The sequence below is a fragment of the Mytilus californianus genome, unplaced genomic scaffold (assembly GCF_021869535.1).
Source record: "Mytilus californianus isolate M0D057914Y unplaced genomic scaffold, xbMytCali1.0.p SCAF_6, whole genome shotgun sequence".
Taxonomy (NCBI): domain Eukaryota; kingdom Metazoa; phylum Mollusca; class Bivalvia; order Mytilida; family Mytilidae; genus Mytilus; species Mytilus californianus.
This window is the reverse complement of record NW_026262712.1, coordinates 29,071,806-29,094,394: the sequence shown is the minus strand read 5'-3', so window position 1 is coordinate 29,094,394 and position 22,589 is coordinate 29,071,806. Positions and strand designations below refer to the sequence as shown.

Here is a 22,589-nt window from a genome sequence, read left to right as displayed (position 1 = left end):
TCTCATTAAGGGACAAAAGCCCCGAAATGAGATGTAGCCAAGAAACTTCCTTGGGATTGAAAGGCCATTGATAATCTGTTTATAGCTATTATCCTAGGCAGCTTCAATGACTTAGACTTATGACTATAAGTTTTCCCTTTCTCCTCCACTAGATTACCTCAAATACTGCAATTTCTAGATAAAAAAACTAATGAATCATCACTGATATTCTAAGACATCTGCATGAAATAAACCTGATAATTCAAACAAACTGTATTTGATATTGATTAAGTCAAGTACCTAAGTTTCTGAGAAATACCATTTATCAAAGTTTTTTTGTGAGCACTCAAGGGTCAAGATTGCTTTCATTTTGCAATTATGTGAATTTTTGAATAAAACAGTAAAACATGATTGTACATTTGTAGTTGAACTTATTTTTATAACAGATTTATACACCATCCATTACTTATATAAATTTTAATAAAAAATGTTTTCTTGGCAAGTACATGAAGTATGGTAATTCAAAATGCACATCATACTGTAACTTAAATATCAAAGTATAACATATCATCAATAAACTGTATGGCATTGACTGGATATGATCTAAATAATGATTACTTCACTGCACTATTGTGTCTGAACAATCAAAGGTAGTGATAAACCTTTGAAGATAAGATATCAAGTCAGTACCATAGGGTTTTGATTGCATTTTATGCAATCTTTACCCAAAAACATGTACTAATTTTTATTGTTACATGTCAATCTCATTAAATTACTGCAGCAATCCCTAAAGTGTTGTTGATATAACTGCTTTCACATTTTTTAATTTTTATTGTGTATAAATTTTTCAATAATTGAATATTCTTATATCATGGAAGCCTATGCAAAAGAGAGGCGAAAGATACCAAAGGGACATTCAAACTCATAAGTCAAAAATAAACTGACAATGCCATGGCTTAAAAAGAAAAAGACAAACAGACAAACTACAGTACACAAAACACAACATAGAAAAGGCTTAGCAACATGAAACCCACCAAAAACTGGGGGTGATCTCAGGTGCTCCAAAAGGGTTAGCAGATCCTGCTCCACATGTGAAACCTGTCCTGTTGCTCATGTCAGTACAAATCAGTAATAATTCTAATTCGGTAGGTCACATTTGGGGATAAGGGGACGGGATTGTAGTTAAAGGTTAAATTATATAGTGATGTTCTAAGGTATACATATAAACTACTCTTTAAACATTTTATAACAAACAAATAATTCTTAGCAAAAAAATATAGCAATTCTCACCCAAGAAATATAGCAAAAGTTTTGACGTCTGTTTTTTCTTTAATATTCTGAAACAAGGCTGATCCTTTCTGATTCTTATATATCATATAGTGTATCATTTATCTCTTTTTTTTTTAATGAAGATCAGCTTCAATATCATAGATAATAAAGAATTTTTTCAACCTTGCATCTTAAATCTATGGGTCAAACTAAGTCGAAAGTCCTAAACTAAAACTGGCACAACTATTTTTTAAATAAATTCTATACATATATGATATGGTTCACCAAGACCTATGCTAATAAAAACAAAGAATGAAAATATATCAAAAATCCCTCTGAATAAAAAAAGTACTAGATGTCTTATGTGTTTTTTAATTTCCTTGCTTTATCATTAATCTTTTTTTTAATATTGTTCACTTTTAAAAGCTTCACTAAATTAAATTTTTGTTCACTTTTAAAAGCTTCACTGAATTAAATTTTAATTCACTTTTAAAAGCTTCACTAATTTTTAAAAAAAATAGACACTTGCAAGAAAATTGATGTCCACACATGAGTTGTCTATATAACTAGGCAGTGATAATAATTGCAACTCTTCAAAAACATATTCAACCCAACTATAATGATTTTGATCTAGCAAAATAAATTACAACAATAGCGATTCAATATAAAAAAGACATATCACAACAATAGCCATTCAATATAAAAAAGACATATCACAACCAATATTTTCATTTCAACAGGTTCAAGTTTAAAAAAAAGAGACTTTTAACTCGAACTTCTTTCCAAGAAATAATTATTACAGTTAAGAGGAAAATATGATTTTGTGGGTAAACTGTGTTATTTGTGGAAAATGTAAAAAAAGTATAAAATTATGTAGTCATTATTTGATTACCATGAATACCGGAACAGTGGAACAACAAAATACAAAATAAACAAATTTCACATTGGGCTTTTATTCTGTTCAAACTTTAATACCTTAAGTACAATGTCAAATAAAATTTAAATTGTTTGGTGTTGCCTACCTACCCACCTAAAAAGCAAGCCTACCCGAAAGTGTTTATAACACAAAATGTTTCTATTTTTTTTTTTTTTTTTTTTTTTTTTTATTTTATGCTCCATTTTTGTCGAAAACATGTAATTTATGTTGTTGGCCAAAAAAAAAAAATTAATCACTACCTACCTAACCAACCCTACAAGACATGGGTAGGCAACATCAATCAAAGAATTTGTTAAGGGTGGACCAATGATTCAACAAAGACACAGTTTTTTCTATAAGGATGTTCATTCCTCTGTTTCAAAATAACAAGCTTTTTACAAGACTGTTATAAATTGATAGTATATAAATAAAGGAAATTGAAAAGTAGAAAATAATAACAGGTTTGTGTCCTTGTTTTTGAGATATAATCAATTGAAAATTTGGCGGGAAATAATTCTCTCTAGATTTTTCATACATTCAACATTGGCACCTTTTTTCTTTCAAAAACTATGAAAAAATAACAAGGATTTTATAAGATTTTTAAATATGGCTATTTAAACTATATGCAATAAAATCATGGAAAGGAAAGTAGGGGTTAGCGGGCAAAATTTGTATTGGCACTACATTATGTACATGGATAAAACTAAAGGATTTCTGAATATCTGGCAAAAAGTCAAAAACATGAGTAGCGAACATTCTTATTCAATGAAAATTGGTACCAACAAACATGAATGAATCCACTGAGTTTAAGACGTATATAAATGAAAAAAAATTTAAAGCTGCCATAAATTTTACCTGTGGTCCCATTAGAAACCTCCAATATAAAACTTGAACACAAACATTTGGAATGAAAAAAAGAAAACTCCCCTCTTTTAGTTACCCATTTGCCTTCAATCTACAAATTATTTCCAAAACAGTTTACATTAAAGCGACAAAAATAATGCAAAGTGAAAATCTGCAGATTACATTGACATAATTACAATTGGTCTGTATACACTACAGCTGGGGGGTATTTTGTTATTCTCACCTGCCCATCATCTACAGCCCACTCTTGTGCACTCAACTTTAACCTAAAGTATTGTAAAATACAAAGGAATGTATTGAATAATAAAAAATTAGAAAATTTGGTAAGATTGCCAGTAAGACAACTCTCCACCAGGAATAAATGACGTAGAATTTAGAAACTATAAGTCACAGTATGTCCTTCAACAATGAGCAAAACCCATACCACATAGCAAGCTATAAAAGGCCTACAATGAAAAATGTAAAACAATTTCAAACAAAATAACTAGTGGCCTGATTTAAATGCAACAAACGACCACTGGATTACAGGCTTCTGACAAGGGACAGGCACATACAGAATGTAGTGGGGTTAAACATAAGCAAAACTTGACTTGTTTTGCCAAGGTATTGTATGTTGAAATCTCAGCATGAAAGACAAGATGTGGCTACAGAGGACTAGCTGAAGTTAGATACATTCTATACCTACTCAAACAGCGGAGGAGTGAAAATGACAAAATGCATCAAAGCTGTAGTGTAAATATTTTTTGACTATTTATGTCTAACCTACTATGTATGAAGAAGAAAAATTTGGAATGGCACATTTCGATTATAAAACATCAAATATTGACTCAACAGATTTCTCTCTTCAAGCACAAACTCCTCTATGTGCTTTGTATAAACTAATGGTCCAATCTGTTGCTACGGAATGGCACATTACAACAATAGGAAATCTTATATTTGCTCAACAAGTTTTTCTCTACCAACACAAACTCCTGTATGTGCTTTGTATAAACTAGTGGTGCAATCTGTCCACATGGAATGACACTTTACAGCAATAGGAAATCTTATATCAGCTCAACAAGTTTTTCTCTACCAACACAAATTTTTCTATGTGCATTGTATAAACTAACGGTCCAATCTGTCGCTACGGAATGGCACATTACAATAATAGGAAATCGTATATTAGCTCAACAAGTTTTTCTCTACCAACACAAACTCCTCTATGTGCTTTGTATAAACTAATGGTCCAATCTGCCCACAAGGTGTATTTGAGGTTTTTGATAATAGTTTCTTCAAATTTTTCAGTAAATCTTTTTCTATGCTTGATGAAAAGTTGTGCTGAAAAAAAGAAATCTTTCAATGAGTCGCTGTTAAATGATAAATTCAGAAGGAGTTCCGCGGAACCCTGTGTCTCGCCTGCCATTGCTGCTGTCAGTGTATAAGTGTAATGTTGACTTAAAAAGTGAGTCCATTTATCAGTAAAATACAGAATCTAAAAACTTTTTCTTTAGATGCTATTTCTTGGTTTTGAAAATCAGCTTCTGTCCAAATTTCATAACAATCCATGAAGGTTTACCAATTTATCATGTAAAAAAAATTTAATCCCAAACTGTCTGTAAATGTTAACTGTAAAAACAGTAAAATACGGAAAAATGAAAACAAAACAAATATTTTCAAAATTTAGCTCTGGATACTGTCTTGTGTTCATAAACAACCTTCTATCTAAATTTCATAAAATTCCATGAAGGTTTTACAAAGTTATTGATGTCTAAAAATGCTTTTACCACAGACTGAACCTAAATGTTACTGCCGCTGCTGACGGAATTTAGGATCGCTATGTCTCAATTTCGAGACATAAATGGCGCAGATTCGACAAAAATGAAAGTGTGTGATAAACTAGCTGTGTTGGGGATTACATGAATCCCCCCAAATTACAAGGGGTCTAATACATATATAGTGGGACGCCTCGGTGGTCTCGTGGTGGAGTGTTCGACTCGAGTGTGGGAGGTCATGGGTTCTAACCCCAGTCGGGTCAAACCAAAGATTTAAAATTGGTATTTATTGCTTCTCCACTAAGCACGTGGCATTAAGGAGTATGAGCAAAGACTGGTCGACTCGGAGTCAGAATAATGTGTCTGAGTAAGGTGACATGTCAACCTGCGGACTTTTACCTTGTGAGCAAGCATGTTAAAAATCTGGCTTAGCATGTCGGTCTAGTACAAAGCAGGGTAAATAGTAAATAGTCATATCACATTAACATATTCTCGTCCTGAATATGCATATTAATTTGCCGCTGGACGTTAAGCAGTCATACTTCATCATCATCGTATATAGTGGGATACTATATATGGTTTACCTGTACCAATCACTGTGTGTGGGAATCTGAATACTTTTTAACACATTTAATAAGTAATGACATGAAAGGGGTAAAGCAAATCCTAAAGGGACATAATATATGGTGCACTAAAAAAGTTTATCATGGAAATTATAAGAATACATATGATTGAGGGATGGAGAGCTGTCTGATTTTTAGAAATTTTTAACAATTATCAAATGGAAGGACAGAGCATGACCCCCTTAATTTGCCTCGAAACAAATTCTATGGTGAATTTGAAAAATGTTGACATGCCACATGGCAAGCACAATTACATCAGGTTTGGAGTGGACAGGTAAGAGTCCGTTAAAATCAATTATTTGACCTCTGACCTCATTGTCATTATCAGAGCTTATCTCCCATGGTATGTGACACATGGTATGTGACACATGGTTTATGGAGATGATGAAACCATGTCAAAGAACAAAAAATCATGAAAGGATAAAAAATATTAAAAAAATCATTTATTTTGAGACACCCCCCTTTTGTTTGACAACTTATGCTTTTGTATGGGGACATATGGTTGGAACCCAAAATCCCCCCCCCCCCCCTTTTTCATATAACTTGCATGTGTTGGATCCCACCCTTTTAAAAACGGCTGGATACGTGCCTATGTCAAATATTTAAAAACTTATGATCATTACAAGGTTGTACGAGAAAAACAACAAATAAAAATAATGCTAAAATAATGTTTAGTTCCTGAGGGGGTAGAAATAAAAGGTAGATACCTCTTTAAATGCTGTGTAAACTGCTTTGAAAGCTGGTTGTTTTTCGTTGTGCATGACACGTCTACAGCCGTGTAAAACTGACACACCATTTATATCTATGTCTTTACATACACTCATATACATACAATGATCTGGACGGTAATTCCACTCGCATGGATAAACATATAACTTATCTGTGAAAGAAAGTCAACAATAACATTTGATCTACTGTAAATTCAGTAACTGTTGTGTGCATTCGATTGTTGAGAAATGGAAACTTGAGAGATTAATTATTCAGGAAAAGCTGAATATAAATAATGCTATCAAAATTATAAATGTGAGTTTTTATTTTAGCTACACCTTTTCAGTTTCAATTTTCATAACAATACAAAAGTTTCTCACACTTTTATAGTCTGATAGTCTATAAGTTAGTCATTTAGAAAATGTTCATTTCATTGAATTATATATGCTTGTGCTTAAATTAAGGTTTTTATGAACTGGACCCTTTTAAAAGGTATTTGGTGTTCTATTTAAGACCTTTAAGATTTGTTTAAATTAATTACTTTCAAAATTTCATGCGAGAAGCTTAACTGATCGAGGATATTCTTGAAACTTCATCTGACAGTGTTTACTTTCATTTTGACTTTTGTGTGTACAGAAATTGTATGATTAAGGTTTTTTTTGTATATACTGTAAATTCAGAAATTATTGCGTGCATTTATTATTGCGATTTTGTCATTTTAGATGAAAATGCGATTTTAATTTTTGCGATATTAAGAAAAATCCTGTTTAATTCATATATAAAATTTTAAAATGCGAGTTTAAATTATTGCGATTATAACCCTGTCGCATTTTTCGCAATAATAAAAACATCGCAATAATTTCTGAATTTACAGTATACAATATTCTGGACAGTTTTTCCACTTGCAAGGATAAACAAATAACTGATCTATGAAAAAGATAAACAAATGACAGATTTATAGAACCTATAAACATGTAATGTATCTATTGATTTTAATATAGAATAGTAACCAAATTCTAGCATGTGTATACAATATTAATGACTTGGATGATATTTCAACGCACACTGATTGATGTGGAAGTGTAAAAAATATTTCAAATTAATTTATATGCTACCAGTACACATCGGATGTCAATCAAGCTCTGCCCAGTAACCAAAGCTTATGGAGCACTTCAACCTTTTAGGGACAGGGGTGAGCAGCTTAGAGATTGAGAATTGACCCTTTTCATTTATTTTGAATAAAACAAATACATACCCTATCATATATTTTTTGACAAAAAAATATACCTAAAGCTATCATGCTTACGCTATTTCATGGAGAGATAGATTTGACAAATATCTGATGCATTTACTACTGTAGTTTTAATAGCATCTCAGAAAAAAATTGACAATTGATTAGTTTCAGATATGTCATATATTTCATCTTAATTTCTTAAAAAGATATGCAATATTGATATTTACATGAAAGTCATGATAAGATAAAATATTACAAAAGCTTCTATGTCCCCCCCCCCCCCCCCCAAAAAAAAATCTAATGGAATGGCCATCCCTTAAGTAGTGAAATTTGCAACCAATGACATTATTTGAAGACCTATAAAATTAATATTAATGTGGGAGGTGTTAACTCCTACAATGAGTCACTTAAGAATTTCAGTCATTTTGACATTTTTGAAGGTCTTGTTTTAACAAGGAATTAATAAACAATGGAAAAATTTTGAAAAATAGAAAATCAGTTCAGTTACTGGTTAATAAATTAACCTTACTAAGTAGCGCTATCTATGAATGCATGGCTAAGGGTCTTCAATTGGTTAACATTCAAGTAACTATAAAACTAACTAACCTTTTAGCCAAACATAATTCTTATATAGGCAGGTTAGTTTCAAAAATAAATGTATACTAAATATTCCAGATTTTCCAATTTATCCAGTTTAAAAAAATCCTTAGTTATTGCTGTTCAGTTTTGCTGTTTAAATTTTGCATAGAAAATCAAGTTTACAGGCAAAAATACTCAGAATCGAAATTAAAGAGGAAAGCTCCTATGACAAATCTAAGATGAATACTAGATAGATATTTATTTTCATGGTACCTTTTTTCGTAGATTGAGAAGAAAATGTATTTTCGTAGATATTTGATTTCGTGCCTCAATATAATACCTCACAAAAAATAATTGAACCTAAGTACGTTTTTTTAAACTTACCTGGATTAAAATGAAAATAAATATTGATGAGATCCTGATCTCCCCATGTAATTTTTAATTTGTATTCTTTATAATATTTCATCATAGAGTCTAACCAGGTAGATTTCCTAATTCTAGTAAGATTCATAAGCATCACACCGGAATTGACACCTGTAATGGAAAAAATGTTAATTGATGTGTTGATGGCAGATTTATGTCCAGCAACAAATATTACATGCATATTTAGGTTGTTATATATGAGATAAATGTGTAAAATGCTAAATCAAAAGATATCAGTGTAGGAATATAATGTCAATTTAACCCCAACAAAAAATTTTAAGACATTAATTTGATCCAATGAGATTGAACATTGACCTCCAGCAGAGCACTATCCATAGAAAATGCACAATTATTGACCAATTATTGTCCCAGGTACTTCATGTGTGATTTGCAATTGTAGGGGGAAACAAATTTGGCTGACATGAAGTGAACATTTTATTTTTCAATACCGGTAGTTAATTGCAATGTTTCACAATGAAAAAGTTGTTCTCATGAAAAACTAATTAATGAATTCTTCTTCTTCAGGTGTTCAACAAAACTTCAGGATACTGAAGATAACTGGTTGTTAAATTTATAAGATCCTTAGAGAGAGACAATAACTTTTGTCCTTTTCCTATTCTTTTTAGGATAAAAAAATAAATACAACCCCCATTTTGAAGTACTAACAGATGGTCTAGGGGAAATAACCCATATAAGTTTATTTTTGTTAGTTTATTTTTGTGCTTCATGCTAATCTGTCGAGACTAGCCATTTCCAATTGAAATTTACATTTTTTTACATACATGTTTTGCATGGTAAAGGGAGAGTAGCACTCAATAAGATGTCTAACCCAGCCACATCCTGAATGTGTCTTTCCCAAGTTTAATTTAGTGGTTGTCATTGATTGCTGTCTGTCATATTTGTTTATTGTTTGTAGTTTTATCGTCAATTAGGCTGTTAGTTTTCTTGATTGAATTTTACATTTTGTCAGTGTGGGGCCTTTTATAGCTTACTACACAGTATTGGTTTTGCTCATTGTTAAAGGCCATATAGTGACTTATAGTTGCTTACATCCACATCATCATTCTGCACTGTTAGCCACTAGTCCGATGCCCAAGACTAGTAAGTATAAGCAAAACTTTGTTCCGACACATAAGTAATATGATGGAATATTTGGTGCGAACTGAGTCTTCATTTGGTCTCTGGTGGATAGTTATCTCATTGGTAATCATACCCTCTCCTTATTGTTAAACCAAGAGTGGTTTTGAACTGAATCCTCTGATATCTCAAGTAACTACTATAACTACTATGACTAAACCTACTAGGACTACTATAACTACTATAACTGAACATACTATGACCAAAACTACTAAAACTGCTATATCTACTATGACTACTATAACTACTATGACTACTATGATTACTATAATTACTATAACTACTATGACTACTATAATTACTATAATTACTATGACTACTATAATTACTATAACTACTATACCTAGTTCTCCATAGTAAGGATGTCTAGCAAATCTATTATACCAGCCAGCAGCTTTATCTTCATGTTCAGGAGCAAGGGCAGCCAGCTGTGTACTGTTAAATTTACCAAAAAACATCCAAATCTCCTCCACAGGTCGTAAAAATAATATATCTGTGTCAACATATAACAAACTATCCACGTCTGTTAACAATGACTGAAAATAAAGTTATTCAGATTGGGTTTAAAAATGCCGTTGTAAGTTTATAGCGAGCACTATCCACTTCTGTTAACAATGACTGAAAATAAAATTATTTACACAGGGTTTAAAAATGCCATTGTAAGTTTATAGCGAGCACTATCCACGTCTGTTAACAATGACTGAAAATAAAATTATTTAGACGGGGGTTTAAAAATGCCATTGTAAGTTTATAGCAAGCACTATCTACGTCTGTTAACAATGACTGAAAATAAAATTATTTAGACGGGGTTTTAAAATACCATTGTAAGTTTATAGCGAGCACTATCCACGTCTGTTAACAATGACTGAAATTAAATTATTTAGACAGAGTTTAAAAATACCATTGTAAGTTAATAGCAAGATTGTATTCATGGCTAATTGCCTTGAGGTCCACTAAAGATAAACCTGATAACACAAAATATATGGTTTTGTTGTAAAAAAAAAATACACACCTCTAATAATTTTAAAACAAAAAATTTCATCGGCTGATGTATAAATTATCAAAATAGAAAGTACGGTATAAAACAATGCTATCAGATTTGTGAATCGGGAATCAAAAATCTGTGTTTTAATTGCTTTTTCACCAATAAACTGTTGGACTAGGCACAATGGGTTCAAAATTTCAAGCTTGACCACGCTGTCTAATCCATGGAGAAGACATTTTGTTTCATATATTAATTTTTATCACAATCATAAAGTCTTAGAAGTGCAATCAATTTATATATGCAAAGAAGCTTTAATTAATTAAATATTTTAATCAATTTTGTATTCAATATTTCAACAAAAAAGTGTTAACAGACTTTAGCAGACATTGGTAATCAGCCTATAATTATTAATTTAATTTATTTTATTTCTGTATCACATGAGTGCTTAACTTAAGCATTGTTGAAACTGTTTATTGCAAACACATTTTTTTCCTTGAGCTGAATTTCAAACAAAATCATGTCATGATAGATTACCTGTCAATCATAATATAGTTTTACCTACCCATTCATTTATTATAGGCTGATTACCAATGTCCAATGTGTACTAATTTTCAAGTTGATTGGACTTCAATGTCATCAAAAACAACCTTGACCAAAAACTTTAACCAAAACTTTAACCTGAAGCGGGACAGACTGATGGATGGACGGACGAACGAACGCACAGAACGAAAAACATAATGCCCCTAGGTGGGGCATAAAAAATAAAAAGATATGAATATATCAAAAGGGCAATAAAAAACAAAACACAAATCGAATAAAATCAGACAACTCCCTGGCAGAATAAAACAATACAACAAGCAGTTCACAAACCATTTGACAGAAAATAAACGTGAGGATCACTAGCCTCACCAAATACCAGTGGTGACCTCAGGTGCTTTGGAAGAGTCAGAAATTTCTGCTTCATCAGTAGCTACGTAGTGTAAATAAAATTGAGAATGGAAATGGGGAATGTGTCAAAGAGACAACAACCCGACCACAGAACAGACAACAGCAGAAGGCCACCAACAGGTCTTCAATGCAGCGAGAAATTCCCGCACCCGGAGGCGTCCTTCAGCTGGCCCCTAAACAAATGTATATACTAGTTCAGTGATAATGAACGCCATACTAAACTCCAAATTGTACACAAGAAACTAAAATTAAAAATAATACAAGACTAACAAAGGCTAGAGGCTCCTGACTTGGGACAGGCGCAAAAATGCGGCGGGGTTAAACATGTTTATGAGATCTCAACCCTCCCCCTATACCTCTAGCCAATGTAGAAAAGTAAACGCATAACAATACGCACATTAAAATTCAGTTCAAGAGAAGTCCGAGTCTGATGTCAGAAGATGTAACCAAAGAAAATAAACAAAATGACAATAATACATAAATAACAACAGACTACTAGCAGTTAACTGACATGCCAGCTCCAGACTTCAATTAAACTGATTGAAAGATTATGTCTTCATCATATGAATATCAGGCACAATCCTTCCCGTTAGGGGTTTAGTATCATACCATCATAACATAATATGAGAAGAACATAACCCGTGTCATGCCAACAACTGGTTTTTAAATAAATGTGTTTAGTGCCGATGCAAAGACCCTATAAGTGAATCAATATTAACGCCAAAATATGCAATCTTTAATGACCTGACAACAGAATCGTAACTATATCCCTTCTTAATAAGTCTATTTAAAGGTTTTGTTAGTTTCAGAGGTGAATACTGACATTTTTGTGCTTTATAAAGAATATTTCCATAAAAAATTGGATGTGAAATACCTGAACGTATAAGAAGTCTGCATGTTGAGCTATATTTACGAATGATGTCCTTATACCGATGATAAAATTTAGTAAATGTTTTGACTAGTTTGTGATATCGAAAACCCTGGTGTAATAATTTTTCAGTAATACATAAATTTCTCTCCTTAAAATCTAAAACATTGTTACATACACGAGCGAATCGTACAAGTTGAGATATATAAACACCGTAAGATGGTGACAAGGGAACGTCACTATCTAAAAATGGATAATTAACGATAGGAAATGAAAAATCATCTCTTTTATCATATATTTTAGTATTAAGCTTTCCGTTAATGATATAGATATCAAGATCGAGGAAAGGGCAGTGGTCATTGTTAGTATTAGCTTTATTTAAAGTAAGTTCAACAGGATAAATTTCTTTAGTATACATACTGAAGTCGTCATTATTGAGAGCCAAAATATCATCCAAATATCTAAAAGTATTATTAAATTTGTGTATCAGATGTTGTTTCGATGGGTCTTTACTGATTTTTGTCATAAATTGTAACTCATAGCAATACAAAAAAAGGTCCGCAATAAGTGGTGCACAGTTAGTCCCCATTGGAATTCCGATAACCTGACGATATACGGAATCTCCAAAGCGAACAAAAATGTTATCTAGTAAAAATTCAAGGGCATATATAGAATCAAAGCATGTCCAATTGACATAGTTTTTTTGTTTATTGCTACTAAAAAATGACCTAAAAGAGTTTGAACATATATATTCACATTCTGACTTTTTAAATGCCCATTTAATTAGGTGTGTGAATTTTTTCTTAATGAGAATGTGAGGCAATGTGGTATATAGGGTAGAAAAATCAAAACTTTGAACAGATTCAAAATCACCAATATATGCATGCAATTTATCAAGTACTTCCAACGAGTTCTTGACACTCCAAAAGTAATTAATTCCACTATTTTCGAAGGCCTTATTTGAACAATTTATTATCAGGTTTTTGATTGTACCAAGTGTACTGGTAAGAAGAATAGACAATTTAGTAGTGGAACAATGGCTTGAAGACGAAATGAATCTATATTTGTAAGGTGTTTTGTGTAGCTTCGGAAGCCAATACATAGTTGGGACTTTCATTGTATTTGGTTCTGCTTGTAAAGCGGTAGCTAAAAGTTTATGTTTGTTACAGATGTCGTTTTCTGAAAATGGAGTCAGTTGGAATGTTGGTGAATTGGTGATTTCTTTTTTCAGAACCTCAATGTAAAATTTACGTCAAACAATAATAATATTATTACCAGCTTTATCGGCCGGGACAAAAACAAATTCCTTGGCTAGTTCTTTTAGTTTATGTTTGATACGAGAAATAGGTTTATTGTGGTTATTGTTAAGAGTAAAATGTTCTTTAAAATGTTGAATACGTATATCAACTATGTTCATTACTGATTTAAAAAAAGAGTCCAAAGATTTTTTGTCAGCTTTTTCCCGTTTTATCCATTTCAAACAGTAAGTATGGAGTGAGTCGTGGATGATATTACGACACTCATTCCAATTAATAATTGACGGGGGACGATATTTAGGTCCTTTACTGAGGAATGATTTTAACTCTCGGTCTTGAACGATGTTAAGATCTCCTGTTATAACATGGGAAATGGGTCCATAAATGTATAGCTATAACAAGTATAAATCTGATGAGGGTCTGGATGGGGGATCCATCATTTCTGTATTCTTTAATTATTTAGGTCATTTTTCTCTATTCTTTATACTTTTTGCTCATTATTCTCTATTCTTTATATTTTAGCAGCTCATTATTCTCTATTCTTTAATTTTTTGGTCCATTTTTCTCTAATCTTTATATTTTAGCACCTCATTATTCTCTATTCTTCATATTTTAGCACCCCATTATTCTCTATTCTTCATCTTTTAGCACCTCATTATTCTCTATTCTTTATATTTTAGCACCTCATTATTCTCTATTCTTTATTTTTTCAGTCCATTTTTCTCTATTCTTTATATTTTTGTCCATTATTCTTTATTCTGTAAACCCCAATCCACACCCTCTCTGACGATGACGTAAAAGATCAAGTTATCCAAATAAGCGCACACAAACATCTCATGTATTAATGATTAAATGTTTACGACTTTAATGTTCCACAATAAAATCAATTGTTGCATTATTTTTGTATTTGATTTCATACTTACAGGTATAAAAAGTCTTTGTGATGCACATGGTTTAAACAATTTCTTCCAATCTTGTGTGTTCTCAGTAGGAAATGTTATATTATACAGGTAATATAGAAATTTGTGTTTGTATTCCCCTGGCCAGTAATCCAACTGAAAAAAAAAAACAATACATGTAGTACATTTGACTGTAAGTGTGTTCAACAAAGTTTGCTTTTTTCAGAGCTTTTGAAAAAGTTTTGTTTAAGGATGTTCGCTACTCTCCTTCAAAATAACAAGCTTTTTAAAAGACTGTTATAAATTGATAGTATATAAAAATAGGAACTAAAAAAGCAGAAGAAAATTAAGGGTCCATGTGCTTGTTTTTGAGATATAAGCCATTGAAAATTTGGCGGGAAATAATTCTCTCTAGACTTTTCATACATTTAACATTGGCACCTTTTTTCTTTCAAAAACATTGAAAAATAACAAGGATTTGAAAAGATTTTCAAAGATGACATTTTAAACTATATGTAATCAAATTATGGAAAGAAAAGAAGAGGTTAGCGGGCAAATTTTTTAAATGGTACTACATGGATAAAAGCAGAGGATTCCGAATATCTGACAAAAATTCAAAAACGAGAGGAGCGAACATCCTTAAAGGGACATTAGCAACAACATATATAAAAAAAATAAAACATAATTATTTTTTTTTTTTTTCAATCATTAATGAAAGTGAAATAGTGAAATAATAATTCGCTTTTAGCAGCCAGTTTGTTTCATTTTTGTCAAAATAATCTAAGAAACATTGCTGAGGAATTATTCACTTGCAAATTAATAATTCGACCTCATTGAATCTGTATTCATGTGAACTTTTATTTAACACCTTAGCTAAAGACTTGTTACGCGTAAACTAGGCGTGTTCAAGTATTAAAAGGAAAAGAATGTCAACATTGAAAGTGAAACAAGGGTAAACCATTTGGTAGACTGATCAAATCCACAAAAACTCATTCTTATACAGGTAAAATTGATACTTAACATATTTGTTTAACCTATCATATGAAATCAAACAGACCTAGAAAAAATCCAATTGCACAGGTTTGCTATCTATTTATATCTATATTTATGTTTACATCGGGTTATATGACTGTCGGAAGTCTTCGGAGGTCACCTCAATGGTTAATTAGAAGGAGTCTAGACTAAAATACACATGAAGTGCTGATACATATTATTGAGTTCATGCATAGTAAATTGTTTATATTAGACTTTTTTAGAATTTGGATATATGTTATAGTATGTTATAAATCAAATGTGGGTTTAAAGTCAAATCTATGAACATGAATTTGAACAGCTAATGCCTCTTTAAAGATCATTGCATTTAAATTTTCATTGTAACCTTTTATTGTATTTTTAAACAATAGTGTGATTTGAGTTATTTCCCTTTTTCCAAGACCATGTATGTTGAGAAGAAAGACTTTGTGTAAATTAAAAATGTAATGTTTTTTGCTATGGTATATATATACAAACACACACACATCATTTTGGAAATTAGTTACCAGAGCATACATTAAAGGACTGGGAGAAATCTAATAGTTAGTTGTGTGACAAGGGCCTATATAGGTCATAAGGAATATATAATAAAAGTCAATGGCAGAAAAATATCTTTTTTGTATGAAGCTTTGAAACTTTAGGAAGGCAAAGTTAAAGAAGCCATTCAACAGTTTCAGGCTGAATAAATGAATAATAGCCACAAACAATCATATGAAAATGAAATTCTACAAAATATAATTAACACTTATTAAACTATTTAATAAAAAGATTGCTAAAAAAGATTGCTAATCCAATGACCCCCCCCCCCCCCTCCAATTGTATAAATGAGGAATTAAATTATGTGTCACAATATGTCAATGTGGTACAATAGTCAAAATATGCAGTGATCTGGAAGGATTTTTTCTCTATGGGCCCAGGGCCCCCCAAAAATAAATTCAATGGGCCATTTTTAGAATTAATGGGCCATGTTGTCAAATGAGTGGGCCATTCGTTTACAATAAAAAAAAAAAATAAAAAAGTGTATATTTCACTGTACTTACAAGTATGATTCTAATTAATATCATGGATATTGTTCCTGTGATTTTGTAATTTCAATTTCAATGAATATACAATAACTTCTTCCAAACCGGGCAATTTTTACGATAACCTTTATTTACAATGTTAAAACTGGTACTGTTCCCTTGTTCATGTTCATGTTTTTTTTTTACATTAAATTTGGGTCTTCGTCGATACCATGCTTATTCCAGACGTTCCGTATTAGAGGACGTTTCTGGCATTTCCTCTGCACTTGTATTATTATTACCTCATCACGATGACAAGAATAACAGTAGAGAGCAACGTTAATTGATAAGACACAACAACAATTCGCTGAAGGCATGTTTACAAAATGTCAAAACGAGCCAAAGACAAAAAAAATTGACAAGGACAGTTAAGCCCCTTTTATGGAGACAAATACTATGCTATTCATAAAAAGGCTTTTGGATTTTTCAATCGAAATAATAACAAGCTTACTTAAAAGATTACAATTAGAGAAGAATTCTCGCCTGTACTAGCCAATTTCACAAATTTAAAGTTGTTTATAAAAAATTATATCATGAATGATGGTTAATTACGTTTTTTGGGTAATCAGTCATACCGCATGTTGCTATTATTACCATAGGAAAACACCCGAGACGTCCCAAAAATATATAGGTGCTCCTATCATTGGAGTAAACAATACACAGTTGTGTACTCACACATGGCGGCACGAAATACGATCGGAAATCCATTTGACGATATCGCAACGTTTCAAAACGAAGTGAAAAATATCATGCACCACGCGGGCGCTTACATTTGTCACTCTATGCGCCATTTCTGGTCGATAAGCGCAATTGGCGCAAGGCGCACGTCCTTCCCGATCACTGAATATGGTAAAATCCAATAAAATTGGCCAGTAAAAAAGGTAAAAGTTATGGACAAAGTGTTATAAATATTTCCTTCCATGGCACACAGGTCAAAATTTGTGTATACAATATAGCTCAGATCTTTCAATGGTATTTTTAAGCATGGTGTAATTAATGATACGACAAATGTATGCTTTCTAACCTTTTGTCTAAACATAGGTTGAAGTTCATGTTCAGCATATATATGAAAGACTAAAGGTTCAGAGGTAAACAACACCGCTGATTTTAACAATACAATAGTTTCGTCTCCTCGATCTCCACATGCTACTACAGACAAGTGTATACCATTCTTCCAATGACTTGAATGTCTGAAAGAGAGTATAAGAACATTTGCTTTCATATTTTAACAGTATGACATGGTAAATATCAAACATTTTATAATCTAGTGTGTGCTCTATTTAGAATGTAATTTAACATATTAAGGCATTATTTTTGGTTGTTTCATACTTCAGAAAAATGTAATAACATTAACGGTACAAATTTTATTGCGCCAGATGGTCATTTTGACAATAAATGTCTCTCCAGATATTAAAACTTGCAAGTAACAACCTTTTGGTGTACATTTTTTAAAGTATTTCTACATGTCCTAATGCATTGGATTCTGGAACAGTGAATACTTACAGTAGAGGTATTACCTGATTACTATTTCTATCATTATAAAAGTATTCTTCTTTTAACATACCAAGTCACAATAAAATATATAAATGTACCTTAATTTTTATCCCGATTTTTTCAATTTTTCAAAATGTTTACCATATCTTTCCAAATAAAGAAAAAAATATCATAAAAATCATACATTTCTAGAAATATACAACAAAAAAAATTCCTGCCTTTTTAAATTGATTAATGATAATTGGGAAACATTTCTGTTTTGGCATAACAAACTCATTACATTGGTCTATCTTCATGGTCATTATCTTTTTCATCTGTTTCAACATGTTCCTCATCAAGTTTTTCGGGTACATGATTTAGGTCAATATCTTCTTCTTTTTTCAGTAAACTGATATTTTCAGACTTTTCATTCTGAGTGACATAGTACAGATACACGGCAATCAGAATGACCACTGTCACCCCAAACTTAAATATCATTTTCTTTCTCATTTGTTCATCATCTGAAAAAAACATAATTGAATGGAATAAGTTTCTTTCCTCTTGTTAATTTTCTTTTCCTCTTATTAATTTTTCTTTTGCTCTTGTAAATTTTTCTTTTCCTCTTGTTAATTTTTTTTTCATACTATATTAATTTTCCTTTCCATTTGGTCTATACTTTCCCTTTGTAAATTTTCCTTTCCTATTGCAAATTGTCTTTCCTCACAGTTATTAATTTTCCTTTCCTATTGCAAATTGTCTTTCCTGTTATTAATTTTCCTTTCCTACATTGTCATACTGTTAATTTTTTTTCTTTTAAAGTGTGGGAACGAAAAAATAAAAGGAGACTCAAAATCCATAAAAGTTTACAATTTTTTGAAATATAAAATGCATTTAAAATTTAATTATCTAGATCCTGCCATGCCTTAAATCTTTACTAGGTGCACAGGTTTTTCTGATTTCAGATGTAACCTGTTTTCAGATGGTAAAAATACTGCAATATTTCTCAAAATATTATGAGGAAGCTTAATATACATGATAAACAGAACTGTAAATTCAGAAATTATTGCATGCATTTATCTTATTGCGATTTTTGAAGAATAGACGAAATGCGAGATTGATTATTGTGATTTTGGGAAAAGCTGCCTACAGACATACATACCATATATCATAATGCAACTTCTTATTATTGCGATATGCCTCCTGTTGCATTATTCGCATAAATAAAAATCTCGCAATATTTTCTGAATTTACAGTAATTTGTTGGAGTAACAGGATAGGTTTCACATGTGTACAAGGATTTACTAGCCATTGTGCGGCACCTGAGACCAACTCCTATTTTTTTTTCTTTGAGGGGATGGGGTGTCATGATCAGCATCTCTGTGAATTATGAGGGGCCTGATGGGGGGGTCTCATCACGATTCACGAGTTGATTTTTTTGTTAATCACGATTCACAGAAAATAAATTTCCATGATCACGGATCACGAAAATATGAAAAAAAAATAAATCTGTAGAAAAACGGATCACGTATCAATATCAGTGATCGCTTTGAACTCTTTAGACTTTACCAGCAACTGTAGCTCCCTCCTAGGTATATATCCTTCAAGAGGGAACTTTCAAAACTCAATTCCTAGTCTGTTCAGTCCATTTTTTGCAAACTAAGTCAAATGATGGAATAGAGCTGTGAGAGCAGGGATTATTTCCCTGGTACTGCCATGGAAGCAGGATTGGTTCAGGCTAGTCCAGATAATCATGCCATCTGATGATGGTATTTTTTTATTTTTTATTTTTTTTTATCCCTATGATGCAGGAAGGCGTCAAAGCAAAAAATAAAAAAGACTTCCAAGACAATTATTTGGACTAGGTTCAGGCCAGATGAATGAAAAGCAAAAGGGTACCTTTATCTTTATTTATTTTCTCTTTATTGTTTATTATATCCGATCACACTGATATGATTACTTTATATATTTTTGCCGTGGTCTCCCTGATATTCTGACTCCCCATTAGTCAGACACCTCATTGGTCGGGCACCCCATTATTCTGACACACCCCAATAGTCTGACAAAGGAAGGTAACGTGACGGTACCCAAACTGCACCTATTCATTTTTTTAAAAAGGGATGCTTGTAACATATTTTTTTTGTTCATTTTTAAAAGATGACTTTTTGTGAACGTCGCATGGCGACGTTTTCGTACATTTTTCTTTTCCAGTGAAAGCTTTGAACATCTGTTGATATAAACTGTGAACGTTTAGTGTATTTTGAATATATTCACCTATTTTGTAAGACCTGTATAATGTCAAATAACTAAAGTACAAAATGTTTAGTCTCAAAGAAAACTTTTAAGAATTTCTCAGCTGTTTATGTTGAATAGGTGCAATTAGGGTATTTGGGACCATGACGTTATATTATTGCCGTAATAGAAAATTTATTCATACAATCATAGAATCGTTGGTGTGTACATAAACTACAACAAAAGACTGTCAAAGAAACAGATAATACCATACCACCCATCTGGTATTTAAGAAATACCAAGATCATATCACATATGTCGAGTATGGATTTTGACGAGTAATATTATAAAGTTGAACCTTGTTAACTTGGATCAGTCGACGGACAAGACATTCCGTTCTAAACACAGTTTTAATGTTAAATAAACATGTCATAAGGTTTTTTTAATATAAAAAGATAAATGATACTAACTATTGTTCAATTATTGGTTGTTGGGCTATTGGGGGCGTCAGACCCTTACATGCCTTGGCTTAGGGCGTCGGACTAACGGGGTGTCGGACCAATGTGATGTCAGACTAACAGGTGTCGGTATATTTGGTCTCCACCATTTTTGCCCACCAGATATAGATCTATGTAGATGTGGATGACCTGTTGTCTTGTAAATCTGAACCTGTCAAGATTTTGCTGGCCCCTGTTTACTGACACAGTCTGCATGGTCTGTGTACATGTGTCTTTGTGCCCTTGTTGGAATATAAAACATTTGACGAAGTAAAATATCAACAAAAGATATGAAAAGTAGGTGCATTTTAGTTGAGGTAACACAAGAAAGCTGTTGACAAAATAGATTACCTTAAAATTTAGAAAAATTATTTTTTTAGCAGAAAACGTAGCCCGGAAGTTTCAGCAATTACACCTCAATGATAGAGAGCCTTCGAGAAATTTTCTATGGTGCGCAAAATTACTATAATTATATTTGCCAAACCAACAGCACATTTAAAACAAGACATTTTAACAAAACATCTTCATTTTAGGGGACGACCATTTGATTCTGAGGGGGCAGGGCTGGCAATTTGATGAGGTCCGAATATTTATTTCCAACATATGCGGCCAGATTATTTATTTTCACTCTGACCATGGCCAGAATCTCGAGGGAGGGGAGCCTCTGAGGCCGGAATATTTATTTTCTACTCATCCACAAATTGACACAAAAGCTGCCCATCCTCGCCCTCCCACAAAATTCACTTTTTACCCTTAAAGTAATCTAACTTTTGTAATATATATATATATCATATAGATCATCTATTTGTAGGATACACATAAAACTTTGAAAAACAAACAGAGCTGTCAAAATTATATTAGTATATGAAAATATAACAGCCTTACAATCATGATCAAGGGTGGATCTAGGGTCCAAGGAAAGAGGGGTGTTGTTATTGTCCAAGATGGTAAACTTTCTGCTGAGCGTAGCGAGACAATTTTTTGGGAAAGGAAGGTTTCATTTTTTTCAGGTTAAAAAGAGGGTGGACGTACTCTCTGCCCTCCAAAATAACCAGACAATACTTCTGCTAAAAAAAAAAGTTTTATAAATTTTATGCGTCCGATAATACAAGAATAAAGAAAACATGGTATGATTGCCAATCAGACAACTCTCGAGAGACAACTATCCACCACAGTTCAATTGAAGTGGATATAATCAAATATAGGCAACCGTGTGGCCTTCAACAATGAGAAAAACCTGAACCGTATAGTCGGCTATAAAGGCCCCGACATGAAAAATATGAAAAAATTCAATTGAGAAAACTAACGGCCTAATTTATCATTTGAAGAAGATAATTTACGAAAAACAAATATGACAGACATGAACCAACGACAACCAATTGGATACACGCTCCTGACCTGGGTTGTTGTCTCTTTGACACATTCCCCATTTCCATTCTCAATTTTACATATAGAATGTGGCTGGGTGGAATATTTATAAAGACGCCAATTACCCTCCCCTAACCTGGGATAGTGGTGTAACAGCACAACATATCATGAACAAACTATAAAAAAAAATCAGTTGAAAGGGCTTAACTAATCAGATTGATACAAAGCAGAAAAAAACAAGTACTAACACACAGACCGGACGTGGTAGGGTATTTATACATCCCAACAACAAAAAAGACAATATAAGTACAGACCTATTGGTACTCGCAGTTACTGACAGCTAGTTCAAAGCCAATAACAACTTATAAAATCAAAGTACTGAAGTACTGAACATCGGATGACCGCAAGTTCTTGTGGATTGTCAAAAGCACTTGTTACAGAAAAAAATCACATCTCTCTACCAAAAACTGAGGTTAAAATACAGATATTT

General features: G+C 32.2%; 1 protein-coding gene across 2 annotated transcripts; it reads right to left on the bottom strand.

Moving 5' to 3' along the window:
- Nucleotides 1-385: 385 nt before the first annotated feature.
- LOC127706467 (glucoside xylosyltransferase 2-like) lies at nt 386-21,145 on the bottom strand. Of its 2 annotated transcripts, XM_052211096.1 has the most exons (8): nt 21,083-21,145; nt 18,307-18,526; nt 17,557-17,722; nt 14,464-14,595; nt 9,827-10,019; nt 8,308-8,457; nt 6,110-6,282; nt 386-4,345 (listed from the first exon to the last, which is right to left on the bottom strand). In XM_052211096.1, exons 2-8 carry the CDS (start codon nt 18,513-18,515, stop codon nt 4,190-4,192), a joined length of 1,179 nt encoding a protein of 392 aa, XP_052067056.1. In that variant the 5' UTR covers nt 18,516-18,526; nt 21,083-21,145; the 3' UTR covers nt 386-4,189. The 2 variants fall into 2 exon arrangements, with proteins under 2 accessions (XP_052067056.1, XP_052067055.1); XM_052211095.1 differs by lacking the exon at nt 21,083-21,145 and having other exon boundaries at nt 18,307-19,131.
- Nucleotides 21,146-22,589: the final 1,444 nt, after the last annotated feature.